At 48.5% G+C, this 17,015-nt stretch overlaps 1 protein-coding gene across 1 annotated transcript in view; it reads right to left on the bottom strand.

Moving 5' to 3' along the window:
- Positions 1-17,015, bottom strand: part of LOC126523332 (uncharacterized) — a 105,821-nt gene that overhangs the window by 7,654 nt on the left and 81,152 nt on the right. The window contains exons 7-9 of the mRNA XM_072288981.1: positions 13,280-13,601; positions 10,092-10,204; positions 4,797-4,987 (exon numbers count right to left, since the gene is read on the bottom strand). Of these exons, the coding sequence (XP_072145082.1) occupies positions 4,797-4,987; positions 10,092-10,204; positions 13,280-13,601 (626 nt within the window). The remainder of the gene's footprint in view (positions 1-4,796; positions 4,988-10,091; positions 10,205-13,279; positions 13,602-17,015) is intronic.

Here is a 17,015-nt window from a genome sequence, read left to right as displayed (position 1 = left end):
CGGACGTAACCCGAGCAGGATACCTCCCCCAACCCCCCCTGGGCACGCTTGCCCGATATTGTACTATGTTCGGGACTGGCGCACACATTCATGTCGCTTATAGGGACGTAAGCCGGTCACGGTACCCACCCTGAGAACTCATGCACGGTATTGCACTATCTCCGGGATCGGCGCACAGATTCGTGTCGAATATACGGACGTAAGACGGCCAGGACTCACGCTTTCACCACACCGTCCTCCTCCTCTTTCCACCTCGGGCTGTCTTAGCTAACACTCTTTCATCCGCCGCTGCGCTCTGCGTTCGCTCTTTCATCATTCGCTGCGCTCCTTCGTTCGGTTACGCCGATGGACGACGCCGACGCTAAACGCAGGAACAGGAGCCTAATTAGAGCTGCACTCTAAAAACTAAGTAGAGGCCTTGCCCACTCCGTTTCTAAAGAATAGTGTGCAGGAAGTTACGCGGTATTTTACGCTGTAGCGGTCATGTTACCAGGCACAACGGCAGTTTTGTTATGGTGTTGTTTACTCTTGCGTGTGCCGTTCCGTACGTATCATACAGTGTCAAAGGCGTCGTTTGTGCTGATTTGCGTCAGTCTCGTGTTTTGTTCCGCTGTGTTATGTACACCGTGCTCTGCCGGCTGACGTTGTGGCCAGGGGGTTACTGGAAGAAGCAAAAAACGTAAAAGGAGCGCAGATGCTACGCAGTGCACCATGCACCACGCCACGGACGACGGACGATCTGAAAATATATTTGTAGTCTTCAGTGAATTCATGCTAACGTGTCATCACAGACTAAAACCGCTTTGCTTCAGAATATGCACGATAAACTGCTTGCTGGTCAGTGGCAGCTCTGCAGCGCTGCTCCTTTTGACAGCAGACGATCCACTTACGCAACGTAAAACAGCCACGTGGAAGGACAGGAAAGAAGCGGCTGCTGCGCGTAATAAAGGGACGGCCCCTGCTTGCCGCAGACAACTTATCTGTGTATTTGAGGGGCGCAGAGAAGTGATGGTCGGTGGATACAGTGCATGCGCGACGAAGGCTCGAATGAAGAACGTAAGCCGGCGCGCACATCAAACGGCTAATGGTCATACGTAGACCAGGTCAACGCTCTAGCCCCACACATACACGCTCACTGTTTGGCACCGCGTGTAGGATACCACAGAAGTTGGTTTCCTTGGAGCTTCATTTACCATGACAACAATGTACGTCATGCTGCGTTCATTGTATCTAAGCGTGCAACGATATTCTCTTCTGCTGGCCTCATTGTCGGCGTGCTTTGACTCTTCACATCTTCGGGGTGCCCGGCCGACCGAAATTTGTTCAATAAAGCCAAACGTTTCCTGAAGCCACGACCTGCATATGTATTTGTTATCATTATTTCCACAAATGGAATAGCCATAGGTCGATGTGTCTTGATGTGCGTAAAAGGCTGCCCGTCATCGCCTGCGCAGTCTTGCGGTGCAGCGAGAATGCACAGAGGTATTTTCAGAAAAACTGGAAAACGTAGCGTTAACCGGCCTCAACATGTGATTTGCGGAGTTTATAATGAACTAATTTCAAAGCTGGAGCACAATACTCGGACGAAATGACCTTGGCGACGGTATCGCCTTGGTGCACCGTGATTGGATCGGTTGGTCGCATGACCACGGCGCGCGCACGTATACGCGCGGACGGGCGTGGTGAGAAATGCAATATGAGCAACAGTGGAGAATCTGCCCCGACAACATGGCGCAGTAACGCCAACTTCCGGCCTCATTGAGCCTCACAAATAGTGACGTCAGCGCCTCTCTGTTTTTATCTTCCTCCATAGATTCGTGTTAGAAATTTCGAATATTCGCGCTAGCAAAAGCAGCAGTGAGCTGCTACTAACTGCTACGGAGCGGAGGCGCCATCCCGCGAGTTTCAGTCGAACCAATCAGATTGTCTTCATTTGGCGAGTTGTGCGACAAGTCCACGAGGAGGCGCTGCACTTTCAAAACGAATTGCTGTTCGCGAAAACGTGGCCGCATGCGTAAAGCATCCTGTCTTGGAAGGAAGCCAACTTCAGGGTTGCGTCACCGCCGCCGCCACTCTAGGATAAAGCTCTGCACGGGCTCGGGCTTGTCCGAAGCTCCCGGGCGTGGCGGGACGGAAGGGCCAGGCCCGGCGGCTCGACTCGGGCTGGATTAACATATTTAACGTGGGTTGGGCAGCTTGGGCTTAGGAACTTCGGGCTTGGGTCAGGCGCAGGTTTCACTTGGGCGCGTAGTACGCCAGGTGTTTGTTACTTCGCAAAACTGTAATACAGGAAATGCCACCCTTACAGAAATTTGGGAAAAAATTAAAGGGTGGTGCTGCTTTTGAGAAGGTATTTTCTAGCGCTATCGTTCAATGGGTCTCGCTACGAATTAAATGTCGACGAAAATGCAAGACTTTCTTTAACATTGGGCGCGTGAAATGGCGTGTTATTTAAGCAAAGAGTGAAATTGGCGAGCGCAAGGGCGATACAAGGGAAATGAGGACCAAGAAAAGGTTTTTGAAAAGCGTTCTCTCATAAATGAAGTTCCGACGGCGGGTTGCTCCGCCCAATGACCTAAGCTATCTAAGCTACCCAATGTTCGTATGACACAAGCGGACAAAATATGGCAGAAACTCGCGTACTTCCGTCTTCTAGGCATCTGCGGAGGGAGAATATAAATTCAAGTCAACTGTGTGTCACCGAACCCGCACGTCAATTTTACCGCAGAGAACTGGAATTAATTTCCAGGTTTCTACAGAGATCTTGAATTTCAGAATATAATGAGCACAGAGCTATCCCAGAAGATCGCTGTATAGATGGCAAAAAGTTGTGACAGTCGATTAATACCCGCATGGATAGTTGTGTTCATTACTCTATTGCCAATGCTAGGACTCGAATGCCCATTCAGAATAAAAAAAAAGAAGACAGAATTAAGAGCATACAGCAGTCACAGAACCACAACGACATGAAACTTATCAAGAGAATTTGCTTTAGAATAAAACAAACGAGCGCAAACGAGCACGCATGTGCGTGGAGGGCACTCAACGGCACAACTTGAACTCTTGAGGAAAGAATGCCAAGATGTAGCTTTGATGACACGCACACAAAAGCTATTTCAGCGGAAGTACTCGCGCACAAAGCGGTCCTCAAGTGCGTGTTGCCACAGCTGTTGACGAGACTTTCAACCGACGGAATGCTACATATATCATCTTTTAGATTTCGTAACGGCTTTGCACATCTCTAATAACGAGCAAATGCATAATTCCATTGTTTGGGAGATACCACGACTGTTTTAGTCTGAGACGAAAAAAAAAAAACACCGAATACTTCAAAAACAAGCGACATCGAAAAATCAAACGGAGAAACCTGTAATATACAATATGCCACTGAGCAGCTTTCATTGTTGTTTACCGTCGCAACAATTGTATTCTCCTGATAAGCTGTCATAAAGGCGGAGATAAAACAACGCTGAACGCCCTTGATGTTCAAGGCTTATTTTTAAACTAATGGTGTACTAAGAGCGCGGTGAAATGTGCATGCTGTGAACATTTACTGGCTTCAAGTTGTCATTCTCGAATGGCGCCATAAGATATTGTAACGAGCCGCTTCAGTGAGGTGGAGGAAGAAGACAATATGGCGAACGTTGCTCAGGTCTCTCTGATGTGATCTTGGTACCTTATTACATGAATGTTTTTTGTTATAATTCTGTTGAATTTCTATCTGTTCTAGCCCTGTCACAATATTTATTTAACGTTCAAATAAAGGCCATAGGATAATTCAGTATTTCTTCAGCGACGCTTGCGCAACTGCTGCTACCTTCCGTGGCGAATAATACCTGGAAAAATAATTCCATCATCTCCACCAAATTTTCCCTAAGAATCGCCTAAAGATTTCACTGAGACAACACGCAGACGTTTTGTTAAATCTAGGATGAAACCTTTGTTCACCTTGTTCTTTCAAAGTTGATCCACTAGTCTCAATCTTCACGTCACTTCGCCGTCTACTTTAGCTTAAGGTTTTACAGAGCTTTAGCTTGTCCGTTAACGTATTGCCCTTTGCGGAATACCGGATTTCTGTAGACGTAAGCGTGAGCGGTCGGGTCGGTGACACCACCTGGTGCTATAGAGTTTAACTAGAGGTGGTACAGAGCTATTATTGCAGTTACCAACCAAAGTTACTTACGTTAGGAGGTGGCAGCGCCAAAACAGCAAAAATGCTGCCCGTCTTTTTTATTTTATTGTTATGCTGCAGCTAAAACAAAATATGTAACAAAAACATTAGAAACGTAGGCGTTTTGCTTGAAAAAAAGCCTCACAAGACAACGCTAACGGCGTCGACGCTGCCGGTATTTCGTAACCGTCGTTACGTTTACGGAGAAGCTAAAACACTATATTGTATTACTTCAGCACAAAAGATATTAGATTCTGCAAGAGCAAGTGTCCATGGTCATCTCATACTCGATATTGATGCCAAAAAGTAGCCAAATATTACGGAAGTCAGAATCAGTTCAGTTATGCTGCCCTATATAATTGATGAATTAATGTGACTTATGGTAGCCAAACCTAGCAGCCCCGTCGCAAAGTACGGCACCTTTAGCTGCATTATTACCGATGCTACTGAGCTTTACATGGATGACGTACTGCTGAACTATATAGCAGGCTGTTGGAGAATTTCGGGCCTCTTGAGCTCACTGTTAACAATTTTATCGGCTCGCGCCGCACTGAACATGGGTGCGGTTAGGGAAACGTTGACAAACTTGGGAAACAGGCAACCATCACTAAGGCAACGGGCGTACTTTGGCTCCGGCTTTTTCTCGTGTGCCGCAGCGACCGCCTGCATTGCGTCATTGATAGACGCCTCCGAAAGTGCGGCCAAGTTCGGGAACCGCTCCTGGAGTACATCATCGCGCAGAGTGGGCCATTCCACAGTCTCCTGGAGCGCAGTCTCGTTGTCGTACGGCACGTACGTCACCGTGCTTGAGATCTCCTGCAAGTGGGTTTTCCAACACTTCGTAGCTTCGTGCGTTGCTGAGCTATCTGTTTAGCAGTAGTAAGGTTCCTGGCGTTCTTTATGTAAGGATTCTTTTTCTCGATCCATTCTTTTGCGCGTGTGTCATTGGTCACTTGCATCCGTTACGGGTCAATGGAGTTAAGCATAACAGTTAAGCAACATGTTAAGCATAATGTGCATGACGCACAACCCCATTATGCCACATTATGACAATGGTACCTGTTATGCCTTGTAAAAGGATAAGTTTTTGGAATCTTGTAAAGTAGTTCCATTTCGAATAAAGCCTAGAAGAATCGAAAACGTGCGGGCCCGGCCGTCTCTGTGATTGGTCACTTGGGACCACCCTCGGTGCTATTTGGTCAGGGTTTCATCACGACAATGAAGTTCGGCCGAAAAGAATGACTCGCGAAAAGTACGCTCGCATATTTTTCGACTCCGAGACGAAGTCAACCGGAGAAGCGCTTTATTAACAAATACACATGGACAAATATTTAAAATTCGGAGTGCTGATCACATATTATTTGCCGTTGGATTTGTATTTCATTCGAGAATTCAATATTGAAAAGTGTAGAATGCCATTTTTTTTCGCCGTATTTAAGGATACCTCTGCACGATAAAAAATAAGTGAAACCGATTAAGCTTATAAATATTTGATCAAAAAGATTTAATTGAGAGTAGTGCTCAATTACTGCCTTGCGAAAGTAATTGAGCAATCACTAAAATTTAATCGATTGTTCTACGCTAGTTTACTCGCAACTTTAGCACAGTACAAATGTCGTGAATAGAACAAGCTTGCAAGGTTCTTTCAGTAGGTGCTGTGCCGCGCTTGACATTTTACCTTCACTAATAAATGTTCTACACACTTCTCGTTAATCATCTTTCCTCGCTTTCTTGTGAAGACATCAGCAGCGGCACTGAAAAGTAGCTCGATGTGCGTGCCGGAGAAAAGAGCGCTATTGTAATGTAGAAACACCTTGTGTGCGAAATTGTGGTTACTCGATATCGCAATGCTAGCGTCTGGGTCCTCTATCAAGCGCAGAGCTTCGCTGTTGCTGGAGCTCGCAGATGATGCTCCTGGTAAGAGAAATGAAAAACTGAAAGAGAAAAATAAAACATCCTCGGGAGGTGATTCCAGTCACGAACGTCCGAAGTAGTCTTCGCTATCGAGCCATTGCAGTGCTGATTCAATTCGAAGACCAGCATCTGATGTACAGTTAAGATACAACTGTACAACCTGTCCGAACGTGTGCATGGGCGACTGTGCTGTGGGGAACGACCACGGGCTACTGTAGTTTCCGCCTAATGAAAGCGCTCAAAGCTGCTCCTCCTCCTGCAGTTGCTCTCGTCAGTAATGTAACTGGTTAAATGGAATTGGTTACTGGCAAAAGTAATTGAATTATGTGAGTGTTGACGAGTAAAATGGTAATCGATGAAATGCAAGCATAACAAACAATATTATTGATTACAGCTATGTAATTACTCGTTACGTACAAATCAGAATATGCAATTATTGAATTTTAAGGAGGGAATAGTTAATGTCAGTCACTGCAGATCGCTGCAGGAAAGCCGCGGCTGTTACACAGTTCCTGAGCCAACACAGTGCAAATGACTTCTGCTCAAGTATTTCCAATCGTTCAATGTTAATTCCTCCCTTATAGAAGCGAGATTATGAAATTGTTCTCTCGCTTTAGGCAAAGTAACTGACAATTTGGGCAGCCTGACTATGCTTGAATTTAAAGCAATCCGCGGCACTGTACGTACTACCACGCTTCTCTCCTTCAACGGCACAACTGTCAAACGTGCATCTGGTGTCGTGCTCTTTATTCTTCTCTAAACATTGTCATTGTCATGCCGTTTCACCTAACCGAAAGCAGCCTAACATTCAAAAAGGCTCCTCAATTGAAAGGAATTCTGCGCTTTTACACGTCAAAAGCACGATTTGATTATGAGGCACGCCGTAGTGGGGGACGCCGAATTAATTTTGACCACACCGAGATTGTTAACGTGCCCCAATGCACGGATCAGGGACGTATTTGCATTTCGCCCCCACCAAAATGAAGCCGCCGCGGCCGGGATTCGATCTCGTGACCTAGTACTTAGCAGCGCCACAGAATAGCCACTGAGCCACCACGGTGGGTAAGCTCCTCACGCGACCGGACGCCTAGCTGTGAAGGGAATTGCGCGCATGTAGTAAATAATGAAAATGACCCTTTCTTTGGAATAACTTATTTTTGGGCTATAGATGGCTGACACATGATGAAGGCATTGCAGCGCAAATAGAAACCAACAAAACGAACGAACGACCAGGCGCAATGCTCACAACAGATTGATTAGGCCCTCAGAAGGGCCAGCATGAGCTGCGCACACCCGGAAGATTGTCACAGCAAAGAAAAATAATTAAGAAATCCCCATCTCACTTCGAAATAGACAAACAGAGCTACCAATAACTCGATCCGTGCCTCGCGCTTTTTGTAATTATGGAAGGCTCCTAAATGTTCGCGAGCAGATTGGCATTTGTCTAAGATCTGGCCCCGCATTCTAGAACGGTCCTTTACTAAAACCAGCTCCACGACTCGAAGATAATGGCTGGACCCGCCATCGCACATCGGGCTCAAGGACTCAGTCCAGCTTTGGAGTGCCTTTTTGGACTTTTTCAGGGACAAGGAAGGGCCTGGCCGCCTCTTTGCAGAGCCGACCTCAGGACCATGCACTTCATCTCGAGGAAGAAGAGAGCACCGGTCTCCCTCCCCTACACCATAGAGCAACCCTTTTCTGCCGCAAGGCTTCGCCTATTAAACGCAGAAATAAAGACCTTTAAAAGAATAATGGCTATTTATCGCCATCCCCTTTTAAACGGCGCGGTGACAAATAGTCTCCTAGCCTGCTTGAGCTTATCAGGTGTGCTATGCATGCTTTCCATTCCAGCATTTTTGTGTATATATCTCTAATTTTTTTTGGCTTCCCTAAAACTTCTCTAACTACCTTATGCCGCTACCTATACCTGTAATAGATCCGGTTTTATCAGTCTCTTAACTGCTTTTCAAACGAAGCGTGTATGGGCCCACAAGTGGCGTTGTCGCAGTCACGAAAAAAAAAACAACAAAAAAAAGAACAGATGCTCCCAGAACACAGCAGCTGCGGGATAGAGCGGTTTGATGTGTTGCTAGCTGCGGCGGCGCCGGAGCGCGAGTAATCAGCAAGAATTCCAGCTGCATAGTCGCGCGCTCAGGCTACGCGCTCAACCAATCACAGCCATTGCCCTTCCGCCGAGGAGGGGAAGGGCAGGAAAGGGTCTCGCGTGTGCTGCCCGTCGGCGTAGTTACCGTTCAGTTCAGTCTCGGAAAACGGATGGGACGCCCATGAGTTGTGCGTTCCTCCAAGGAACTGGCAGCGTTCGAGGAGTGGCGGTGAGAATTCGCCCGTGAAAGAGCTCGCCATCCGCGCATCGATCCAGCCGTTAGAGCTGCACGAGCCCAAGCAATCCGATAGCAACAAGAAGATTCCGAGTTGAGGGAGCGGAAGGCCAAAGCCATCCGGTACCATTACCTGTGGATTACTTAACCGTGACGAAATTCAGATGCCCGCAGGACAAGCTTCGCTTACCCCCATTTTCCGGTAAAGGAAGGGTTGGTGATTGCTTAGAGCGCAGCTCTTAGGCGTCCATTTCTGCGGCGAACGTCGGTGTGGTCCCTCGTCCCCGAGCGACCGAACACAGTGAAGGATGAAAGTAAACGCGCATCGTAGCGGGAGATGAAAGACTGTGATAGCGAAGAGAGCGCGTGGAGGAATGCGCATGAGGAGGGTGCAGCGGAACCGTGAGGCTGAAAGCGGAGTAGGAAGGTATGGCGAAAGCGTGAGAAGAAAAGCCTAGTGCCGCGCAAGACAGGCTTTGAGGCGACGATGGCTGCGAGATGGCGCCAGGGTAGCGCGCGTCGTCTGTATGGGAACAAAGTGCTGCTTGAGCGAAGGTCTGTCTGCGGCGGCTGCTGCGGATCGCGCACACGCTTCAACCACGCGTCGCCTCTCCGGATCTCCCGATTAGCGAGGCAGTCGCATTACACATCGCTCCGTGTGCAATGTGCAGCACGTGACAGATTGTGGGCACCAGTCAATATAACCGTGAAATGAAAACAGGTGTACAGCTCCGCTCAAATTTCGCAGTCTGGAGGTTTCGTAATCGACGGTCAATTTTTTCCACAAATACTCTAAATGCCTCTTGGATATCTTTACTGCTGACCGGTTGATGAATCCATCGATTTTAAATCCAAGCTCTTCTGAAAGGTGTACATTGCCTACGGGTATCGCTGGGCAAATCCCTTCACATTACATTAAGCTGTGCGGAGTTGTCTCCGTATTTGCCTCATTCTGTTTCCAATATTCACTCCGGTATGTATGTTTTTGCCCTTAGCCGAACAGCTGCAGCCTCCAATAGCAAGGCACTGACCACAGGTGCAGTTTCAAGCAACGCCCCCTCTGCCCTTTGTATGCCTTGTTGCAGGTCAAAGGAATACAGTAGTGTTAATCGTGCTAATTCTTGTCATTTGTAGACGCAATGTTGTTTACTGCATTGCTTTCTCCTGCAACAAAGAATACATTGAGCAGGCTGGGTGCTGTTTGAATGTGCGCTTGTGCGAGCCCCACTATGCGCTAAAGGCTGCACCAAGTTTGCATTTGTCTGCTCATTGCTCGAAAATATCGGTGCGCTCCGGAATTTTAGCGCACGTCAGTATCGCAATAAACACTCGCTAACTAGGGAGATAACTGAAGCTGTTTTCATAAGGGAAAATAGTCACACTTGTGTGAGTTCACCTTAGATGTCATTATTAGCGTGGGAAATGTCATGTCAGGACGGCGCCTGTTCTAGTGCAATTTTTCCTTCCCTTTAGTTTCCTCCTCTCTTCCTGTTTTTCTCACATATTCGTGCAAAAAAAATTTAGTTCCAGTATGCGCTCGCTGTGCCTCGTTCTTCATTGTGCGTGTTTTCTCTTCCAAACAGCCATGTTTCTTGCGACACATTCTTGGAATACGCAAATTGTGTATACAGTACGGGGCTGTACGGTGTGACGCTTCAGAAACTTACCTGTGAGCCGATGCGTACAACCTTTCGCACGCGCTGTTGCTCGTCCAGGGCCAGCAGCGCCGGAATAGAATGGCTGCGTGTCTTCTTGATGATGGGCCTGGGACTATAAGCGCCTGGGTGCCAGGAAAGAAAACCTCTCGTCACAAACACTGCAGAACACAGCATCGGAATCAAAACAGTGAATACGAGGTATGCTTGGCATAGTGAAAAATAGTCGTCCATATTTATGCGCAAGTGTAACTAGAAAGCATGCATTTTCTTTATTTCTTGAAGGAATGCTACAACGCTGAAGACCTCGGTTCGTGTGCAAGAAAACTTCAGAGCTGTAGAAGAGTAGGTTTGCGTTCGGATCTCATCGCACAGCGTCTACATTTAGATAGAGCGAGAACGAAGATCGTTACATTCTTGCGAATAGCGCAGTAAAAACTGAAACATTGTGAAAGCAGAGAGGCAAGGAAAACTTCAAGATACTACTCGTCCTTTCCACGTCTTGTATCGTTCGCACTTTTTCAAGATTGCATCCTTAGGAGTTTGCGTAGGCGCTTATAACTCCCATAAATTGTAGGGCAAAGAACTTCAAGTGTTCAAGTAAACGCAAGTTGTCAAAGTAATTCCTGACCGTCTTTGACGACCTACCTCGTTGGCCTATTTGTAGCCATAGAATTGTGCCAGGGATCACCGCTAAAATAAAGCACGTGCATAAGTGTTTTATGCCAAAGTCGGATGTTGGGTAAAAGCTTAAAAGCCTTCATGATTAAACTAAGAGATCCTTCCAGTTTCGTTTTCGGACGTCTTGATTCCGTGCCAATTATTAAGCCACAAATTCATGGCCTGGAATGTTTTATTTGCTTCCTTCAACGACGAACTGGTAGGCATTAGCTTTTTGAAGCGAAGCTTGTATTGGCTTACGAGTGGCGTTGTCGCGGTCACGCAAAACAAAAAAAGTTGCTTCCAGAGAAGGGCAGCGGGAAAGGGTGTTTTGATGATTTGACAGCTGCGCCGGCGCCGGAGCGTGAGTCATTAGCAAAGATTCCAGCTTCATAGGCGCGCTCTCACGCCACGCGCGACCAATCAGAGCCGTTTCCCTTCCGTCAGGGAGGGAAGCAGCGGAAAAGGGTTTCGCGCACTCTGCGTCGGCTTTGTTTCCGTTCAGTTCAGTCTCAGAACAGCGATGGGACGCTCGCGGGTTGTGCGTTCCTCCAAGGAATAGGCAGCGTTTGACGAGCGGCGGCGAGAAGTCGCCCGTGAAAGGGCTTGCCGTCGGCGCACTGACCCAGCCGTTAGAGCCGCCCGAGCCCACGAAATCCACAGCAACGCGATGAAGATCCCGAGCTGAGGCAGCGGGAGGCCAAAGCCATCCGGCACCGTTACCTGTGTGTTACTTAACCGTGACAAAGGTCAGCTGCAGGCAGAACAAGGTTCGCTCACCCCCATTTTCCGATAGGGGAATGGTTGGGGACGTCTATAGAGTATCCACCGGGATAAGCATTCCCACGCTTACTTTATAGCATTATATTTCTTCTAGTCAGTCACTTCCTTATCGCCAAAGATGCGCCGTAGCCTCGTCATTACGAGCGTGCAGCAAACTCATAATGTTGCACGCGCGACCGCCAACTACTCTTTACGCGTGTGCTTTAGAACGGAGAGAATGTGCTAGAGAGTGCATGCTCGCAAATAGCCCGCAAAGTGTCGTCTGCTAGGCTGTTCCTCTTTTCCGACGCAAGCCCCTGTCAACGCGGGATCAAATGGCTGCAAGCGCGTGCTGCCGCATCCAGCGGTAGCCGCAAAGTATCGCCCGGTGTTGCTCAGCTGTAGGGAAAGTACTTAACCTTGCGATTAAGGCAGGTGTTGTGCTTCGTACTTTGATAGACATCCTTGTTTTTCTTCTCTTTTCTTCCCTTTCTAGTGTTTATAACCAACATTTCACATAGCAAATCGCTTAATACCTAGTCTTGTCCGTCTTCTCTTCCTTTCTTTGTCCTGTTCTGAACACTGTTTGCTTCCAAAACATGTGGCAATTAGCTCACCTAGTCCCGTTATTGCGGTTAAATGAGGTGAAGGGTTGGTCCAATTGTTTTGGCACCCACTCTGGTTGCTCAGTGGCTACGGTGTTAGGCTTCCGAGCACGAGGTCGGCGGGATCGAATCCCGGCCACGGCGGCCGCATAGCGATGGGGGCGAAATGCGAAAACACCTGTGTACTTAGATTTAGGTGCACGTTAAAGAACCCAGGTGGTCGAAATTTCCGGAGTCCTCCACTACGGTGTGCCTCATAATGAGAAGGTGTTTTTGGCACGTAAAACCCCATAACTTAATTTTCTAATTGTTTTGGCGATTAAGAATTTACGGACACCTAGGCTGACACAGCTGCCTTTCCATTCTGTTTACCTTTGTGATTGAGAACGTTATTAGGCTCACTATGCAAAAGCTTTCAAGGAACTACTGTCAATGTCCGCTTACGGTGGAACTACCGTATCAGTGTCACAGTGGACCACTGACCTCGATTCGGATAGCTGCGCATACCTTTCTTTTGCTGACTAGCAAGGATAAATTCACGTGCACAAATATATGTTTACGCCTCCTATGTTAATTTAATTTAATTGTGGGGTTTTACGTGCCAAAACCACTTTCTGATTATGAGGCACGCCGTAGTGGAGGACTCCGGAAATTTCGACCACCTGGGGTTCTTTAACGTGCACCTAAATCTAAGTACACGGGTGTTTTCGCATTTCGCCCCCATCGAAATGCGGCCGCCGTGGCCGGGATTCGATCCCGCGACCTCGTGCTCAGCAGCCCAACACCATAGTCACTGAGCAACCACGGCGGGTACCTCCTATGTCATGCCCTGCCTAACATATAACGACAAGATCACGTTGCTTGTCAGCAGCTAGGTTGCTGACATCCCCTATACAGTCGCAGGCGGGCGTCAGTTCTACAACAAAACATGTTTATTGCTTTCGATTTTATCAGCACTGAATTGAAAACATGTACACGTCATTGAAAATGCGTCACCTGACGTTGCACTGGCTGTTTGATACCCAACCGTCTCACTAAGGAATCCCAAAGTGCTGATTACAGAGTTTCTGCGACGCACTGAAGGCCCCTGTCAATTTGTTGACTGCGGCATTAGGAACACTGGCTTAGCATGTGCCTGGAAGTATAGCAGTGAGTGCGCGGTACACAGCGTACCGATGGTGCTAGCGCCGGCCACTTTCATTCCGTCTGGAGTCACCGTGCCAGAGTCAGGTCGCGCGGCTCCGTCAGGGCACATTGCGTCCGCGGGGCTCGCAGGGGGCGTAGCCGGGGTGACGTCAATCGCGGCGCGAGCCTTTCTGGGCGGCGACGACAGCCGGCGTTCAATGGAAGCCATGAGCTTGGCCATGAGTTCGGCGTTCAAGTCGATGGTGGTGTGCAGCGGTGACGACGGATCGTTGGAGTAGGAGCTGTGGCGACGCCTACGGAAGCTGCTATCTGTGGCACCACCATCTGTGAGCTGCTGCTGGGAAGCCAGCTGCGGTGCGAGAGCGGACGAAGTGAGCAAAAACGAGTACATCAGTGCAGTTTCTCGAATCTCTACGTTTCACCCCTCATCACACACACACACACACACACTACTGAATTTGCTCGAAACAGTAATAGTTTAAACGAGTTTAATTCCGCGGAGCCACCATTTGTGCTTATTTGCCTCTCTTCTGCTAGCTTTCGCTTCGTAGTTCGAGAGCTATTACAAACCTCTACTACGTTTTTTTTATCTTTTCCTGCTCTCGCAGGGCACTTTTCACTACTCTGAATTTCTTTCCTGTTGATGAAAAACAATTTTCTCATATATAAAGGATAGTATACGACAAAGCCAGAATCTCTCTTAACCACTTCCCAGTTTTTAATCACCATCATCATCCTTATCATTTATTCATCTTTAAAGATAATGAAGACGAAGGCCGATTGGGCGAGTTGGTGGTTTTCCATAATGTTTACAAAGAGCGAAACCACGTACATCGGACAACAGAACACAGGATGGGACACACACGGCGCTGACTTACAACTGCGTTTCTTGGAAAGCGCACGATGGCTTTTTGAAGACTGACATCATGCGCATGCGCATGCTCGATGTGAATAAAAGCATTTATCATTCCCAAAACATTGCCTCGTGGAAGCGGGGGAGATTAACACCGTTGTTCACGCCTGTTCAGCAAGCCTACTTCCTTCAAAGATAAGGCTGACTAACACGCCCACTACCTTTTCTCATTTTGTGGAATGCTTCCACTACTTCCCTTGTAACGCTATTATTGTGCACAAACAGGATCTTTGTGTCATCAAAGGATGGTGTACATTCGTATTCGAAACAGTGCTTTGCCAGGTTTGCAGATTTCTTTTATAGGCACAATCTGGAGACAGGGTGGCACCGGGTTGTAATTTGGGTATACGAGCAAACATAATTACGTTACGCGGAAACTCAAACAAACTCATTTTCCTGCATTTCTACGATTTCTAAGGGTGCCATGGCCTCCAAAAGTTGCGCCCGACAGCCAACGCGTGCATGCGCGTTATTCTCGGAGGCCATGGACCGGCGCCCCAGTTTCCTTGCAACAACTCCAGATGGGGTTTGCCTCCTCCGCATCGCTTGCTGCTTCTACCAGAAATCTCTCCTTCGTGCATAGCACCCCGCGCCAGCGCCTTTCCCGGTATACATTACCGTTACACAAGTTGCAGCTGCCGGGAAGCGTCAGAAGCAGTCAGTGATCTTTGAATGCTACCGCGTTCCACTCTTAAACGCGAAGCTTAAGTGTTCTCCCAATGTTTTAGGTGTTTATAGCGGTTACGCACGTATTCAGACCACTAAAGAAATTTCACACAAGCTAGAAAATGTTCGAATAATTTTTTCAAGGCAGGCATATAGTGTTACGTTTCGCCTACGACGCGCGGTATAGACGACGCGGATGCAACGGACGCCGGGGCTACGTTCAAAGCGGCGGACATTTTGGCCCGTTCGGAGCTGCCGCAAAGCCTCCCCGCCAAGCGCATCCAGGCGTGTTTCAGTGCCACGTGTCTTCGTGTGTGCGTGTGTGTGTGTGTGCCCACGCTTGTCAAAGCGCGGCAGCCGGGGAGAGGAGCTCCCCAAGTGTGAAGCGAGGAGGTCTGACAGGCTCCGGCTTGGCGGATGCGTCACTACACTCGTCTCAACGTGTCTCTCAGCCTGTCCGTGCCACGCCGTCACGTGGTCTCGTCACGAGGCCTTCCTCTTGCCCTCGACTCCGAGAGTATAAGAGCAGCTGCCCCCGGACGCCAAGAGAGAGGCTCCGATTTCTTCTGTTGAGTTACGTGCTCTCCCGTCTCTCCACTTCGGTCGACCTGACCGCCCGCTCTTTTGCGATGCTAGAATAAACAAGTTGTTCTGTTACCAGTCGACTCATGCTTTGCCGGGACCTTCGGATGCTTCCAGTTGTGCCCCAGGCCGCCAGGCCAACGCTACCCTTGGGGCTTGCGACCCATTTGCAACAACGGGCGTCAGCGCTGAGATTCCAACAACTGTCTGCCAGCGGTGAGATCGCGACAACGGAGGCCAGCAGCGAAGATATGCGGTTGACTGTATGCTGAGCAGCACAACAACCATCCGGGAGCAGTGCAACGAGCCCTGTGTGATGACTGGTTGCCTGCAGCGGAACGACTGCGCTGAATTCTTGGCTGCGAGGTTTGGTGAGTGCGGGACTTTCTTCTTCTGAGTTTTGCCAGGCTTTTGTTAGTGTCAGAAACAGAGCTGGTAATTGTGGTTGTCGTTGCTGCCGGGTTAGTTTGCGGCAAGACAATAGAAGGCAGTAGAGAAAGCAGCATTCAGAGCAGCCATGGATTTGAAGTCGTTGCGCAAACCTAAATTGCTGGAGCTTGAAAGAGAGTTGGGTCTGGATGTCTCAGACAAACTCAGAAAACCAGAACTGCTAAGGGCTATTCTTGAGTTAGAAGCGGAGGATGACGAGCTGTCGGAATGCCTTGAGACCATTGAGGAGAGGGCAAAAAGACAGGAGCACGAACTTAAAGAACAGAAAGAGAGACAGGAGCGCGAACTTAAAGAACAGAAAGAGAGACAGGAGCGTGAACTTAAAGAACAGAAAGAGAAAGATGAGCGTGAACGAAAAGAACAGAAAGAAAAAGAAGAGCGTGAACGTAAAGAACAGATAGAATGAGAGCAACAAGAGAAAGAAAGAGAGCGCGACCGTCAACACGCTTTGGAAATGAAGCGTCTCGAGTTAGAGATGGAATGCGCTCGTAATGGAAGTCAGGCACACTGTGCAGGAGAACGAGTATTGTTCAAAATGACTGACCTGATGCGGCCGTTTAAGCTTGGAGAGGACATTGATTTGTTCCTGGTTAACTTTGAGCGAACGTGCGAGAAGCAGGGGTTCTCTCGGGAAACGTGGCCACAGCGCTTGCTCACTTTGTTACCCGGCGAGGCGGCCGAAGTAGTCGCTCGCTTGAATAGAGAGGAGGCAGAGGATTTCGACAAAGTGAAATCGAGTCTGCTAAAAAAGTACAGGCTGTCAGCGGAGGCGTTCCGTCGGAAGTTTCGGGAAAATGAGAAAGGTAAAAGTGAGTCATATACAGAGTTTGCCTACAGGCTTATGTCAAACATGCAGGAGTGGCTCAAAGAAGAGAAAGCGTTGGGTGATCACGAGAAAGTTCTGCAGTGTTTCGGGCTGGAACAGTTTTATAGTCGGTTACCTGAGAACGTGCGGTACTGGGTATTGGATAGGCCAGACGTTAGTACGGTGGCTAGAGCCGCTGAGCTAGCCGAAGAGATTGTGACGCGTCGGGCTCGTGGAGCTAAGGACGGTCAAAAGGGTGAATTTGGCTCCAAGTTTGAGAGGCCGAAGTTCACGCCCATGAGAGCAAAGGGGGACACACGTAGTGCGGATGCGAGTGAAAGCAGTCC

This window comes from Dermacentor andersoni, chromosome 6, assembly GCF_023375885.2.
Source record: "Dermacentor andersoni chromosome 6, qqDerAnde1_hic_scaffold, whole genome shotgun sequence".
Classification (NCBI taxonomy): Eukaryota; Metazoa; Arthropoda; class Arachnida; order Ixodida; family Ixodidae; genus Dermacentor; species Dermacentor andersoni.
This window is presented reverse-complemented; position numbering and strand designations above follow the sequence as displayed.